Source organism: Amphiprion ocellaris, chromosome 14 (assembly GCF_022539595.1).
Source record: "Amphiprion ocellaris isolate individual 3 ecotype Okinawa chromosome 14, ASM2253959v1, whole genome shotgun sequence".
NCBI classification, from domain to species: Eukaryota; Metazoa; Chordata; class Actinopteri; family Pomacentridae; genus Amphiprion; species Amphiprion ocellaris.
In genome coordinates, this window is record NC_072779.1 from 18,449,703 (window position 1) to 18,465,990 (window position 16,288).

The 16,288-nt window shown below is 39.2% G+C and overlaps 1 protein-coding gene across 1 annotated transcript; it reads right to left on the bottom strand.

Moving 5' to 3' along the window:
• Window positions 1–3,815: 3,815 nt before the first annotated feature.
• vamp2 (vesicle-associated membrane protein 2) lies at window positions 3,816–15,826 on the bottom strand. Its single transcript, XM_023275412.3, has 5 exons — window positions 15,476–15,826; window positions 10,020–10,119; window positions 9,525–9,683; window positions 9,007–9,058; window positions 3,816–8,770 (listed from the first exon to the last, which is right to left on the bottom strand). Coding segments are annotated over exons 1-5 (330 nt in total). The 5' UTR covers window positions 15,478–15,826; the 3' UTR covers window positions 3,816–8,753.
• Between the last annotated feature and the right edge of the window lie 462 nt (window positions 15,827–16,288).

Here is a 16,288-nt window from a genome sequence, read left to right on the forward strand (position 1 = left end):
ATCCAAGCCAAGAGTGTAGGTTTCTGCAATAACTCCTCTGACGAATCCTTCAAGCTGGACCCACATTCCTTTTGGACAGTCAAAGGGAATAACAGCGGGGGAGTAGATGACTGTTGTGGAGGGACGGAGTCAGGGAGGAGAGGAGGGGTTGGCTAAGTCAGAAAACTGGCAAAACAAACCTAAAACGATCTGACAGAAAGACATTCTAACAAAGTGAAAAGCTGTTTTTGAATGCACCCTGGAGTTAGGTCATGTTAATGCCTCCCTGTTTCAACACATGGCTGTTATTCCTCCACACAGTCCATATTAAGTCCAAGCTAACCACGCTTTGATTTATCACAGCACAATTGAATGTGACACGGTGCTGGAAAGGTTGGAAAACAGAAGTTCTGTGAATCCATCCGAGAAGGTGATGAATCCAAACTGATGATTGCAGAACAATCGTCGATCCAGCTGTTCTCTGTAATTGTGGCTCCTCTCAAATTCACCGTCCGCAGTTTAAAAAAAGATCAGACTTCCAATTATACAGTGCAGTACAGTAGACCAGATTTCATGTGATCCCAACAATAAACAGAAACGCATGCACAGAGGTGAACGTCTGACTGGAAATGATGGAATCCTGCTTTACTGCTTCTCTCATATTCAAAGAGTCAATGAGGCTGAACTGTTTTTTCCTGGATACTCTTCATTGTGCCCTTCATGAGAAAAGATGATGTACTGTGCATTCAGTGAATGTGCCAGAAAGCTCACAGCACCTAATCTGGCATTAACAGGAAGCGGCACTGCAGTCACTTCTTACAAATTAGAACCCTAACAAAGGCTGAAATGAAGCATACAATATCATACCTTCATTTTTCATGGCAGCTGCTCCAGAGACACATCATCATTCACCAGGAAGGCCACGGCAAGGGAATGACAATATCACAGCTGAAAAAGTAAAGCGCTTTCACAGTGAAAATAGCAATAAAGAACCTCTTCTTGTTTTTCCAAGTAGTGCTCGCAAATATGCTGAGAATTTTCTGAAAGTAAAAGCACTGTGGAAAGTTCAGAAGTCTTCACAGTCATGCATGAGTTTGTTCACTAACTGCTCAGAAAGCTGTGGTGAAAGTGCTGCAGCTTCGTCTACATATATATGTAGATGAGGGTTTCCACTTTTATTTACTGTATCTTCTATGTACACTGTAAATTCTTTCAAGTTCATTCAGCCTAGAAACATAACTCACCCTGCTGTCCTTAAAATGTAAAATGACCTGCATTTTGATTGATTTTTTTAATTGAAAGTGTAAAACTAGCTGTATTAAATTAACTGAAGTTGAAAAACCAAGTTCAGTAAATGTAATATATGTATTTCAATTGGTCACATAAGCAGTGGTTGCAGACTGATTTGCTTTCTTTTTCATTTAACTTTGAGAACTTACAGTCTCAGCTGTTTAAGAGTCAGTAAAAAGACAGTGTGAGGCTTCTCTTAGTTGCAGAAAATGTCATGGTCTTAGAGAGTAGAGACTGAATTTAAAACTGACATTTGTCATGGTTAGACTTGTTTTGATTATTATGAAAAGAAACAGCCATAACTTGATTTAACTGTAACTTAATTTAACTATTAAAGACCCACAGCAAATTCCCAACATGTCTGTTTGACCAAACTATAAAAAAACAAAAGTCTGTGGGGAGTATGAACTCATCAAGTTTAGTTTAGTGAACTCTCAGCTGTTCTTTCATTTAACTCAGAACTGTTTTTATGTTGTAAGTGGTGTGATGATAAAAATGTGATATTCTAAGTTTAATTAGCTCATAATGAGCAAAACCTACACTACTGTTCAAAAGTTTGGGGTCACTTAGAAATGTCCTTATTTTTTAAAGAAACACATTTTTTTTTCATTGAAGACAGCATTAAATTAATGAGAAGTCTAGACATTTTTATTGTGGTAAATGACTATTCTAGCTGGAAACGGCTGATTTTTAATGGAATATCTCCATAGAGGTACAGAGGAACATTTCCAGCAACCATCACTCCTGTGTTCTAATGCTACATTGTGTTAGTTGTGTATTAAAACAAGTAAACATTCCTCATTAGCACAAATACAAATAGTCTATTTTTGTTTATTTCAGTTTGAATGGAGAAATGAAATGCCAAAGTTGCAGATGGAGGTCCATTAGACACAACAGTGGAGGTTTAACTGCTGCTTAAATGAAGAGATGCCATAACGGAAGTGATGATGTGTGATGTGATGTATGACTCTAATCATCGGTCCTTCTGAACACTGCAGCCAAATAGCATCCTGTAGTTGTCATAGGTGACATCTGGTGGTCAAAATGGAAAACTACATCTTGATTGGCGGAGCTTTCTTGACAGTTCTATAGTTTACCTGCAGCTTGGTATTTCTTATCCTCCCCTCAGAAATAGCAGTTTAAATCATACGATACCAATGTGAGCCATAACCAGACGTTTCCTCACTTTCAAAGTGATCATAGCTGAGTGGCTTCAGGTAATCTCATTTCGTACAACAACACTGTGTTGGGGTCGGCTGTGGACCAAAATGATTTGATTTGAAGCTCCTGCAGTCATTCATTCATTCAGTCACTCAACCAGTCAGTCAGAGACACTATTCTCTGCTGACCAAGCAAAATTTTTTAAAAAAAGAGAGAAAAATGCCAGCATAGCAGTGTGTCAGCTGTTCTACACCAAGCATGAAAATAAATATAATATGCGAAATTAACCCTTTTATTCCCACCTTAGAATTTTAAGGCCATGGAATCCAGTTTAAGTCAACATTAAATAGATACCTTGATAAATAAATGTTCCTGTAAAATAAATAAATGGCGATGAAATAAATTCTGAATAAATAAATGTGGTGGTAAATATATAAATATGTCTAAGTATAAAGAAAATTTATCTTGATAATTAAAGGAACATTTCTTAAAGGACTGCTTCATTTATTCCATGGGCACTTATTAAATAATGGTATAATTCATAAGAGTTTATTTTTAATGCCTCGTTTAGTTACTTTGCGATTTATTTTATTGCCATATCTATTTATTTCATAGGAATATTTATTATTTAATTTGGGGGCATATAATAAATAATGTTATAATTCATAAGTTTATTTCTAATGCCTCATTTAGTTACTCTGGGATTTATTTTATTGCCATATCTATTTATTTCATAGGAAGATTCATTATTTAATTTTGAATTCAGTGGTATCTCACAGGGCCACTGGGTTATTGTCTTCTAAGTGATGTTTCAAGATTAATTATTCAAGATTTGACTAATGACAAAAAGTTATGTAACCACTGCTGCTGTCTAAATGAAGGTCTGCCTCACACTGGTGGGATGTAACATCACATCCTGTGTCCCTTCGCACTTTCTTCCTGACCAGTGTGGCATCCTGGTCAATGTTTAAATAGAGGTTTAAATAAAGGATAATGATAAAAAATAAATTAAAAAAACAAAACTGACAATAGAAATAGACGGGTGACAAATTAAAGGAAAAACTTGACCCCTTGATCTCTACAGTGTTATCCTGTGTAAGCAATTTTGTGTCAGAGTGCAGCGGTTAACAGCAGACTATAAACAAGACTCTGGACAAATGCAGAAATGTGCACTTTTATGGCTCCAGGTCTCCATGTATTTTTGGCACACTTACATGTAATAAGGATCAATTCAGGAAAGAGGTTTCTCATTGTATTGGTAACAAATTTATGCTTAGTCATACAGGTCAGATAAGGTCCCAGAATTGCAGTCAAAATTGCATCTTTCCCTTGTTGCACACCCACAAATCACATGAAGCACACACAAAAGTACAAGTTGTCATAGATACTGTTTTTCCAATATACATATATTTCATGATGTTCATCAAGATAATAAGACATTGATAGATTTACACTACAATTATTTTATGTACTTTAGATTTTCATTCAGTCTCCTCTCCTTTACATTAAGTCAACCTTGTTTAGTTTCTAATCCCATACCAAAGGACAGCACAATAAATCTATCAATAAATAAAAGCAAAAAGAAAAGGAGAAAATAAAGTAAAAACGAGCACATTGCCAATGAGCCTCCGGTCCTGTCCCTCCTGTAAGACCAGACGAACAGGGCCAATGTGGGCCTTCGTCCCAGAAACCCCACTCCCACAAAGAAATCAAAGTCTTTCCTCAAAAATAAACCGATTTAAACAAAAAATATATCTTGTAGATACAAACGGCAATCTGATGTAAACTGTAGAATCACTCTAAGCATTCTGGACAATTGAAGGTAAAAATACTTTTTTCCCATTAACTTCCCATTTTTGTTTACCTTTACCCATCAGTGCTGACACACAAACAATTCAGTGACATCTGGAGTTATTACTAAACGGATGCAAAACAAAAACACAATATTTGGTTCAAAATCAAAACATGGTAACATATGTTTAAGCAGAATATTGTACATTTATAGCCATCCAGAGAACATTCAGGGACTCAAAAGGTTCCCTCCTGTTGCTGCATTCATCCCTTTTGGGGGCAAAGTTAATGCAGGGGAACATTCTGTACATATTTCATGACACTTCTTGAAGATTTCAGATCTTCTTTTGGTTTGTTTGCTTTCTTTCAAGTTTGAGTTACAAGCTCACAAGTTACAAATCAAACCTGAAAAAGGGTCCAAATGCTTTTTTCGGCGAGTCGCATCTCGGATCACCCCTAAATGACCTGAATGCAGCGTTGAGATCCCTGAACAGTTCTGGCGGGTGACATAAAACAATATTCTCCATCAGATCATGTTCCCATCCCACCAAAATGAATGTTTCACAACAGAAAAAGTGCCACGGTGTTAAAATATACGCGCACTTCTTTTCATACAGACAATAAAGCAACAGAAAAAGAGAGCACTCAATTCATTTTCACTATTGTGACCAAACTGGTTGAGCACTCACAGGACAACAGTTGGATTTATGGATAACGCAGAAGTCCTACCCCAATCAGTAGTGTTATTTCACTTCAGTCCACTGTGTGGTTAACTCCTGTAAGATGGCTAAAAGGACCACATTTATAACCCCATAGTGATTTTCTATTGCCAAAAAAATCCAGTTTTTTTGTTTGCTAATATAGTTTTTGTCCTCATATATATTTTGGTAAATTGCTAATACCTTAAACCTGAGGATATAGGACCCCCTACCCCCAAAAACACCCCCATATTACAACACCAAACAATGCAGATTTTTATAATGTTTTTCTTGGTTATATCTACTAGCTATAGTTAGTTTACATGTCTTTTAAAACTTGGCAGCACTATGGAGACAGAAAAAAGAAGACTTGTGCTATAATTAGTTACAGGATCATGTGTCTGAAAACTTGTTACAGATTAGAGAAGCTCTTCAGACCTGGATACACATGATAAGGGGAGACTGTATTTTAGATTTGAAGCATGCGGTCCTCATGTTTTGGTTTAACTTGCATGTTAGGATGGCACACTGACAAGCCAAACTGACACACCATTTCGACAGTGTGTAATAGTTACAAGGTCCTATAGATAGGGTCAGGGTGTAAGCTATTTAAAACAGACTAGGACAGTTCAGATAACCTGTTTCTCTCCGCTTGTTTTTGATGGCAATTGGCAGCGTAAGCATGGAAATCTGGTCTTTGGTTAATCTTCTGCAGTTTACTTTTACTCCATTTGGAGAAAAGCACGTAGGGGGAGTGAGGAGGAGTGGACTCGTTAAGGTCGGGGTCCTCTTCTACTGGAACGGGCCGACAGATCTGCAACCTCTATGCTTGTGTACTTCAGTGGTCAAGGAAACAACACGCCCTCGCTCTGAGATTTAAGCGGCCTAATCTGTCAGGATAAACTGGGGATATTCCCAAGACAGAGCTATTCTAACACACACGCACACATTAATGCACTTGCACGCACACACACACACACACACACACACACACACACACACACACACACACACACACACACTCTCACACACACACTGTAAGAATCTGAATCAGTGAGTTGAGCAAAGGGGGGCAGGTTGGTCTACTCAGCTGGTTGGGAAGATAAAAAGTCATGTTGAAAAGAGACAAGGCGACTAAGGCTTTACACACAGCTGTTTGGAAATATTGTAGTTCCTATTGCATGATTTGAAAGTTCAATATATAGATTTCAGGACTGTGGCAGTAAAGCTGTGCAGCTTCCTGAATTTATAAATGCAGGCCTGCACAGTTAAAAATCCTCTATTCCCCCCCCCCAACACATTTTTGTCTGAATAACTGAACTGCAATAGTTTCAGAGCTTTGATTTACCACAACCACAAGAAAAACTCAACAAAGTCCTTCTGTGGTTGAAAGCAAAATAGTTTTTCAGGAGTTGCTGATTAATTCTTTCTCAAGCTCATGTGTACAAGGCCTTAGTTGGACGCCATGTCAGACAATTCAAAAATCAAGTGCATCGTATTGCCCTGCTCTCCTGTTCATAAAGTAGCCAAAAGGGTAGTATACACAGGAGTAGATGCCAAAGGAAAAGTTAGAGAATAGTTCAAGACCAAACCAGTGAGGGCACCAATGAAAGAAAGAACTGCAATTACAACAGAAGCCTCTCCCTTGATGCTTGGCAGTGTATAACGCACGGAGCTGAATTACAAAAAACACAGCAGACCGAGGTAAAGAGGAGCTTACTGCTGCTGCTCTTTACCTGTCTGTTTCACACAAAAATATACTATAATAAAAAATAGAATCTATTATATTTAAAAAAGAAAAAAGGCCTTAACTATAGGGAGAAACACTGAGACAGAACCACTGCACTAGCAAAACACTCTTCTTAGGAATGCTACTATTGTATGAATAATTGCTTCTCACTTTTCTTGTCACTAACCTTTGACTATAGATTTCTGAACCTACCCCAAAGTTATCAACCTGCTGAACTGAAACTCGACTGTGAATTTAAATTTCTCCTCATGAGCCTCTGTCCCTGTTTCTGGATCGGCAAGCTTTAGTTGTCTCTTTATGTTAAATGTGCTCTTCATGTGGAGAGGTTTTGCTGCACCAGGATCTCCTTTGGCCGGGCTTTGGACCAGCCAGACAGCGCCATCAAAAACAAGGTTGCTTGTGCATTTTAAACAGATTCCTTTTCTGCAGTCAGCCACTCCCTCCACACTCACTTAATGTGTGAGGGTGCGTTTGACTGGAAATAACCTACAGTAACTAAAGAAGTGACTGAGGACGAAGGCTTTTCAGTATCCGCATAAGGAATGGGCCAGTGAGAAGTAGCCATTGATTGGAGGAAATTAATCAATTTAAGCGACGTGCCATTTTATCGCCTGCCATTTGGATATTTTTTCAGCCCATATCCACAGTTTGACATGAATACACCTCCACAGTATATCGTAATGTTCGGAAAACTTTACTAATATTACATAAGAAAATCATTTGGACAGATTGAAAGTCGAATCCTGTCTATCCAAAATGTACTCTTACAGCTAATAACTATAACTAGTTTCTCCTATGGTTTGCATGACCAACGTTTTCGACACAAGTTTCATCCATGTATTTTTTTTTTTAAAGATACTTACACTTACATGTGCTACAGTAAGAGCATTTGCACTAGACTGCAATGAAGGAATGTTTTCGAAATAAGACACTACGTAATATTTAAATAAAAAAAGAAACACCTACAGACATTGGTCCAACTGTACTATGGCAGTTTTGAAATAATCCGAAGAAACTGAGGTGTCCAAGCATGCCGAGAGACGGAGGAGGACTGGGGGTGTTAAAGACAATACAGATGGAAGTTATTAAAGAGAGAAATGTTCAAAGAGAAATGACACTCATGTAATGGGAGGATCAAATGAAAAGGGGTTGAAAATGATGATTACTAAAGATTAGCTTCACAATTCATGCAACATTTGTGTTTGATCAGGATCAGTGAGCATTAACTCTGTCCAAAAGCCACCGAAAAAGCTAAGACTTGACTTTTTTTTTTTTTTTTTGATGGTATCAAGTTAGAGAAATGTGTAGCTAAACAAGGGGAAACCTAGTAGATTTACATGGGTAGTTTGTTTTGTGGAATAACTCCAAGTTCTTTAACTTGATAATGCATTTTTTAGCACAAGTTTTAGTTCTGTGGCTTATTTTGGACTTTCTTAGTGGACACGGGTAACACAAATGAAACTCAATTGGTATTCCAATAGTTAAATGGAGACTACCTCCACTGTGCAAAAACACACCAAAAAGAGAGAATAAGCTGGGGACGGACAGATGATGAGCACATGCAAGATACACACTTCGATTAATAGGCAGTAGTTAACGCTGAAGCATACGTAAAATTAATACAAAAAATAAAAAGTACAAAATGCACACACACACGCACACACACCTACAAAACAGTATATATCAGAATAAAACTCTACAAAGAACTATATATATCAGGTATGTAACAATTATCGCCAATCGTTGTTTCCTTTTCTGTTGTTGCATCATCACAAGTGTTTGGTTCTCAGTATGGCAGGTTAGAAAAGCCAAGAGTACCCAGAAAGGAGACAGGGCCACACACTCACAGGACAAATATTGACAGGGGTCCAGAGGCAAGGTGGTAGAAGTGGGGGAGCCATGGGGCCCTGAAGGGTTTTAGGGGTGTTATATCGAGGCTAATCAGGGAGATATATATATATTTAGATATATATATATTTTATATATATAATAAATTAGTCATCTGTGGTTAATTTTGTTGTCAATTTGAGGGTTTTTTCTGTAGTAAGGAAGCTGGGATCAGACTGGGGTAGGAGCAACTCTTCTTAGGTGCTGAAGTACACTGTAAATAGAAAGAAAAGAGAGAAAGTGATGAAGTTTAATTCATTATTTAATTCATCACGGAACACTACTGCATGTATTGGTTTAAATTCAGAAGAAAACACAATGTTAAAATCAATGCTGCAAGAATTAAAAAGCTATTGAACAAACATGCACGTGAAGACAGTTTTTTCACAGATTTGCAAGTGAGTAGCTCCAAAACAGTGTCGAATCTATGTGCACAAAGAGGGCTCTTACCGATAATGACGATGAGGACAATCACACATATCACACCCAGGATAATCATCATCTGTAAGTGAGCAGATTTCCAGAAAAAAACGTCATTAGAAAAGCAGTCGCTTGTTAAAAATCAAACTCGGTAAATTAATTTTTAAAAGCACAAACAAAGACGATCTTAGGCTGTATGTAGTTCTTACAGTCAGGACAAGATTTAAGTCAAGTATTCAGTAACACATCAAACACATATTATGAATACATTCAGCCTTTCTGCTGCTTAGGCACATAGCATGAAGCAGTTGCATGATGATTCCCAAGGCAAAACACCATTGTGTAACCCTCTAATGATGCAGATGATACATTTAAAAACAACCAATGACACAGGAATGATAACGTGAGTTAAACCTGTAGCAGAAATCAGCAATGACTACACATCACTGGAGTCTTTCTTATTTAATTCACCTGGTAAGAGGACAGTCTAAGGCAATCTTTATACACACGTATTTGCTATGTAAGCAAGCATGTTTACGTGCCCTTACCTTGGCATTCTTCCACCAGTATTTATTCTTCAGTTTTGCAGCACTGGTCTCAAACTGAGAGGCTCCAGCCTGCAGGGCATCAGCCCTGTCATCCAGTTCTGACAGCTTCTGATCACGCTCCAGAACCTTATCCACGTTTACACGCATGATATCCACCACCTGGGGAAAGACACATCGAGCAGTGTGGTGTAATCAGCAACTGAGACAGGATAACTGTGTGAGTGTTTGACAGGATGGAGCAGGACTGCTAGATATAGAAAATGATTGAAAGTTGTTCCTAAACTTTCATGTCTAACTACAGTTTAAGGCTTTAAGAAAAAAAATAGAATCAAATCCATTCCTAACTATGAAAGATTTATATTTTTATGCTCAGTGTGTATCATATGTGAGAAAGCAGAAAATAGCAAGTTACCAATATGACTAAAGCTTAAAGCATGTACTTCTACATGGGAGCATGTTTGACAGAATATGACTTTGTGTTTGCCGTATACTCACCTCATCCACCTGTGCCTGTGTCTGCTGCAGACGGCGGTTGCTGGTGAGGTTGGGGGGCTGATTCCCTCCCTCTGGTGCAGGGGCTCCGGCTGGGGCAGACCTGGAAATTAAAAAAACAATAATTTAGTGCTATATAAAGCATATCCACACAGAAAATGAAATACCACTGATGTTACCGTGCATCAGAAGAAAAGCGACAACACAGAACAGTTTATCTGATGTAATATAAATTATATAATAATGCGCACAAGAATGACCGATGCTCCCCATTCACAAAAAGGAAATGATTCAGGTTTTGCTTGAAAAAATAAGCACAATAAGAATATTTTTGCTATAGGGCCCATTTTAACTAGTAAATTAAAATAGTTTTAATGGGCTATCACTGTATGGCTAATTCTGCCTTTCTCAGTGAAATGAATAAAACTAGCATCAATGAAAACAACATAGAGTAACTTGTTCAAATACAGATCATATATCTCACATCAAATATCCCTTTACCCCTCTCCTGCATTGCATAACATTATATAAATGTTACCATGTGATGTGTGCTTGAGGAAAAGGTCAAAAAAGACATCAAATTTGGGTAAGTCATAGAAAAATACATTATCTGAGACATTCTTCATTTTCAACTCCTCCATTTGTTAGTTAATTTGCACAGAATGTGGAATTTTGCTGTGAACTGAACACTGCTGGGAGCTTCACAATAATGAGAGTGTAACTGAGGCCTTACTGATACAGTAGGTGTGTCCAAGGGATGGAAAAGTGCACATATTTGTATTGATATTTAAGACAGAATCTGGTCTAACTTGGAGACTCTACTTGTAAACAAACAATTCATATCATAATACGTGTTTGCACTAAAATATGGAACATGTGATAAAGGGTGACAGAGTTATCCTTTGTAACAAACAGAACCAACCAGGGTTCACAAAAGTCAAGCTGATTCGTCATGCTGTGGTGTATTGTGGCCTACATAGACCTATTCTTTTGGATGCACTATGCACAGATAATGGCTGCATTCAGAGACAAAGAGTACAAGCGAGAGTGTCATTTACCACTGAAAAAAGAGAGCCCAGTAAAAAATACCTGCCTTTGTGTTAACACTACTAGAAACCTCTGCTCTTTGGAGCGAGGAAGCAAATACACCAGAGATACAAAAATATATCTAAAATCATTTAATGAGTTACTGTTTTCTTTTTTTCTTGGGTTGGGTCAGCTAATCCTGTTCTGTCAAGCATAATTTGCTGATTGCATAATTCACACATGAATGACGAAGGATGAAAGATAGTTATGATCCGCAGTGAAAACAATATCTAACATGCAGACAAATCACTATGATCCAAAACCAAACAAAAACCCAGAGCATACGATCATGGAACAACCGTGCAACAGTTTAGCCACAACCTAGCCACACATTTAGCAGCATTCTTCAGATTCTCTGACAGCCTTTTTAGGGGGGATCTAGAACATAGTCTTGTTTTCCTTAATAGGTGCACTAGTATGTAGGTTTAAATAAAAATATCTAAGTTGCAAAGGTGTTTTGGAGGTCATAATAACATTGGGTATCAATAAAATTTACCATTCACAACCTGCCCTAAACCTGCTGGGCCTGTTACCAACATGCGTCATTTGTCAAACAATATTTCAGCCTAATTTTGTCTTAAAAGATAGAATTTGTCCTTGTGGATACCAACACTATTTATATGCACTCTGTTTATCTGCTATTTCAAACTAGTAAGAGCCTTTTCTGCACTACTGCTGATTTACGTGTTTTATTTTTGTGCTTAATCAGTACAAACTAAATTATCTATCTTAAAAATAAAGATTCATTTACAGTGAAAATTTTAAGTTCTATACATATTGTGCACAATTACAGGTTTATAATTGTATTTTGGGGGTTCAACAAGAATGAGTTTACATGGCTTAATGTGCAAAACACTATTTTTCTCATAATGTACATTACTGCAGCACCTCTTGTCACCCTCTGTCTGAAATGTTTGTCACTTTAAAACCTCCCTCCTGAAAAGCCCAGTCTGCTCTGATTGGTCAGTCGGCCCGATAAAAGTGAGACAAGGTTAGTTAGTACTGGAACACCAGATCTACGACTACAGAGATGTAGCTTTAGCAAAGATGGCTCGAATGAAGGAATAATCATGAAGTGTGAGTCAGCTGCTCATTCTTTGTTTCAGGGCGTGCCCAACTAGCTGTGCTTGGCAGGCGTTATACAAATGTGTTACATGTTGAGGTAAGTAAGTAACAGATGAAAAACTGGACTTTAAAACAAGGATTTTCAGGCAAGTAAGGAGAAGTGTTTTATATAAGAGAGAAGAATTCCCTTTGGCATGGATCATGGGCTTTTTATGTTTGCAGACCTTTCAAGTGCACAAAAAAGCAGCTATAACACACTAAAGGAAAGGAGGACAATACAAGCTCTTTAAGCCATCACTGAGATGTTGAATGGGCAGCAGGCACAATCACATACACGCAAAGCAAGCACATAAATCACATTTTTGATTAGCCATAAGAGAGAAATGAACAAGCTTGTCTCATAATTTTACGTACAGTAAGATCTGATTACCTCAGTTAACAAATACACGTTCTGCTTCAATACTGTGACCACCAGATAAAACTCTTAAACATTCTGCAACTGCTGGAGCAGCAGATCCAATAAAAGCAAGTCACAAGCCACTGAAAGGCTTAAAATAGTAGGTGGTAGCAGTGGAGTAGCTCAGCTAATCGAGCCTGTTTTATTGCTATCTAGCATTTCAAATTATATCACAGAGTGCATCTGCAAACCTGCACTCTGTGATAAAACCAAGGCTGCAGCGTCATATGACAGATACGCCTTAGTTGTAACTACGCTACTCTACTAGTGTGAGACAAAACTCTGTATAAAGGTCACCTTTGCTCGCTCACACATTACTAATCCTCTAACAGCAACAAATCCTTTGGAGTCGCTTGATGGGTGCTGGTGGTCCCTATCAGGTGCCAATCAGCTCTGACAGAAAAGGTCAGCATAAAACCCTCAAGGCTATCTGTGATGTTTATAATGTTAAATAATCACTATGTGTCTTTAAAGATATCTATGTGGACAACAAAGTTCCTCAAGAACTGTGTAACCGATGTCTAACTATTTAACATGTAATTACTGTTAGTTTCTTTTCATTTGTCAGCTCTGAGTACCACCATAAAGGTGAAATGTGTGCAGAGGTTCACACTGTCATCACCTCTGACACCACGAAGAGTCGTGAGTGCAGTGACAACATTGCTCCCCAGCTTCAGCCTCCTGTGAAAACTGCCTGCTGTGCTCCAATCAGTCAGGTAGATCAGGTGTTTCGAATTGGTGCCACTTCTGTACAAAATTTTTAATTCAAACTGAAGATGATAAAATTAACTGAGTCGTTGCATGCTTGCCTAATAATGGCACAAAGGATTGCATCATTCAACAGGAGGTGTCCTGTTGAATGATACATTTCTTGATTTGACTGATGCAATCGCTATCATAAGGGCTAGCATATGAATCGCTCTTCCTGCTAATGAATGTGTGTGCCAGTATTGCATTTCCATCCCATTTTTCAGACGAGAATTGGAGAAAATAAAAAGAACTATAATGCAAGCGGAACCTTTTGTCTGATAGAAGCAGCTGACCTAACATGCTGGGTTGGTGAGGTTTCACATCTTTCCCTGTACAGTGCACTGATAATGTCAGACTTGTTATGAAAGCTAAATATATTCAACCTTCTTTCAAGACACATCTTATAAAAATAGTATTGCCCTGTGGTTTCCAAAGCGGGCTGCTGCAACATTGACGGTTCTATTTAAGGTTTTTCAGGGGTCCCCAATGAAATGAAGAGCAGGTTCAAGATTTACGATAGATAGATAGATAGATAGATAGATAGATAGATAGATAGATAGATAGATAGATAGCATATGATTATACCATTTTGGTATTGATTTCAGCAGACTACTAAGAAGAGGAATAAATAAATCCAAATGAAAAATCAAATGAGCGTCCTGGTCTAATGGATTTCTGTTTGGGTGGTCAGTGTCATGGAAAAGCATGCTGTGTGATTCCAGCACTGGAGAGCGACATTTGAACATTTCAGCACTGGACAGCGCCACAGCAGCGTAGATCTGAGAGTGTCTGATGCTCTGCTGGATCCAACACTCATGACTTTCATTTCTGACCACCACGTCTCCACGATGTCCTGTTAAACACCAAGACTCAGGCCTGTAAATACACCTACAGCCTGTCACATCGAGGGCGGGGAGGTTCCTTATACAGAGGAGGCTGGATTTTAAGCTCCTGGATGCCCAACTACAACCAAATTAGGCCTCAAATGAAACTTAGATCCCACGGAGGGAACGTGAACAGGCACGATGACTCCTGCTGAGTGACATGTCGTGTGTTGGCACCAGGTTATTTCACTGGCAGACGGGGCTACCTCCCCTTAGCCGACCCCTTTATGTATCCGTATCATGTGTAGTCAGGAACATAAAACAAAATGCGGGTAAAACACACAATTTAAGGGGTTTGTTTGGTCGTGAAGACGCAAAAAGCCTCAGATATGGTGTGATATATAGCAGTCCGCCCTCGCACGACAATCGACGACATACAGCAGGAGGCTAGGCTATCCCCACCCCCCGCTGTAGGTTGCAAATATCACGTAAACTAGGCCTGAGCCTAATTCACAGCTAATAATACCATCGTCTAAAACACGATTCAGACAGTTTTCGTCGAATATTGTCGAAGGTGTGAATGTTCAACAGGCTCAGAGAGCAGACTGCCGCCGCTCCAACAGCTACTGAGGCTGTCCAACATTATGTCCTTGCTGTTTCTAGAATTAGCCTAATCGTCACCTGCGGTTCAACAGACACTAAAATTAAACCCTGGAAACGTCCACGGAGGACAAAAACAAGGCGTTTTTAAACACGACCTTTTCCTTAACGTGGTTGTAATTAGCCTGTGGGAAATCACACAGACGGTGTCCTTTTCAAACCAAACCAGTCCAAACTGGAAATAAAATGCGTGCGTGTTGGCTGAAGTGAAACCCACCGGACGATAGAAATAAAAAAAATAATAATAAAAAATACGAGACGAGAGGCGAGAAACAAGGAGCTGGTTTACCGTGTAAAACACCCAAAATACGGCTAATAATGTGTTTAATAAGAGATAAACCCCATGTCTCCGTCTGCTCCAAGGTTAGGCCGACGTGTTAGCCTCCACACTGGGTCCATTATGAGAGAGAGAGACAGCTGTGAAATTAAATTCAACATTTAGCGATGATTAACACGGCAGCAGTGTTCCAGGCGCAGTATTTGACGGCTAACAAGCACCGTTCAGACACCGTAAATCCCTAAACAGGCTGCCAATAGCAGTCGTCAGGACTGAATTTATTAATAAATAGGATTTCCCCCCCCCCAAAAAAAGAGCATTAAAACGATGATGTACTTACATTTTCCTGGTAGTATTAGCGGGACAGCTGTGCTGAAATCCGGACTGGAAATGTTAGCGCGTCCTAAGTGGCTGGCAGATGGATGTGGATTGCCTTGTGCGCTCCTCTCTACCCTCTGGCAGCCGTTGGTTGGTTATTGTGGCGTTTCCCTGCCTATATAGCCGAGGAGGAGCGCTGGTTTCTGTCTGCCACTGAAATGTGTCCCCTCACTACTAAAGGCTTCTCTCTCTTTGCTTTCTTTTCCTCCTTTTTTGTTGTTGTTGCTCGTCGTCCTGTGTTTGTGTGGCTCTGCGGCACCTGCAGGCTGGTACTGGAGCCTGAGCAGTGATGAAGGTGTAATAAACAGCCCGGATTAGCTGCACAAAGATGGCTGCTGACGTCAGTCGCGGCCAGTTTCATGTTGAAATGGGTGAACGGAGACTTGACACACAGCGGCTTTAACGCTCGGGATGGAAGTGTTTTTAACGTGCATGTGATGTTACTCGGGGTCCACGCGTGTTTTCTTTACATACTTGACATGTCACGGTCCCGCGTGGCTTTAAAGCCCTTCAAAAGGAGCTTATTTTGATGGCAAGTCTGTATGTCAACAAAATGGCGTTCCTCGAAAGGGGGTGTGGCGAGGCTCGCAGTGGGAGCTGCTATCATTCATAGTAAATGTATGGATGGAGAGGAGAGGAACCCACCTGGAACATATTTAACAAGCTTTTGTCGCAGGAATAAGGCTTCATTGTTATTTATCTGCATTACATAAGGTGTGGCATTGTTAATTGTGTAGGTATAATTAATGTGAGGGCAGGCTCTTGGCCCCTGGGG

Excerpts from the sequence above, each read along its gene's own strand:
- vamp2 (XM_023275412.3), bottom strand. Across the intron at positions 9,684-10,019 it reads CACAGGCACAGGTGGATGAG|GTGGTGGATATCATGCGTGT; the intron begins GTGAGTATACGG and ends GTCTTTCCCCAG. Across the intron at positions 9,059-9,524 it reads ACTGGTGGAAGAATGCCAAG|ATGATGATTATCCTGGGTGT; the intron begins GTAAGGGCACGT and ends GCTCACTTACAG.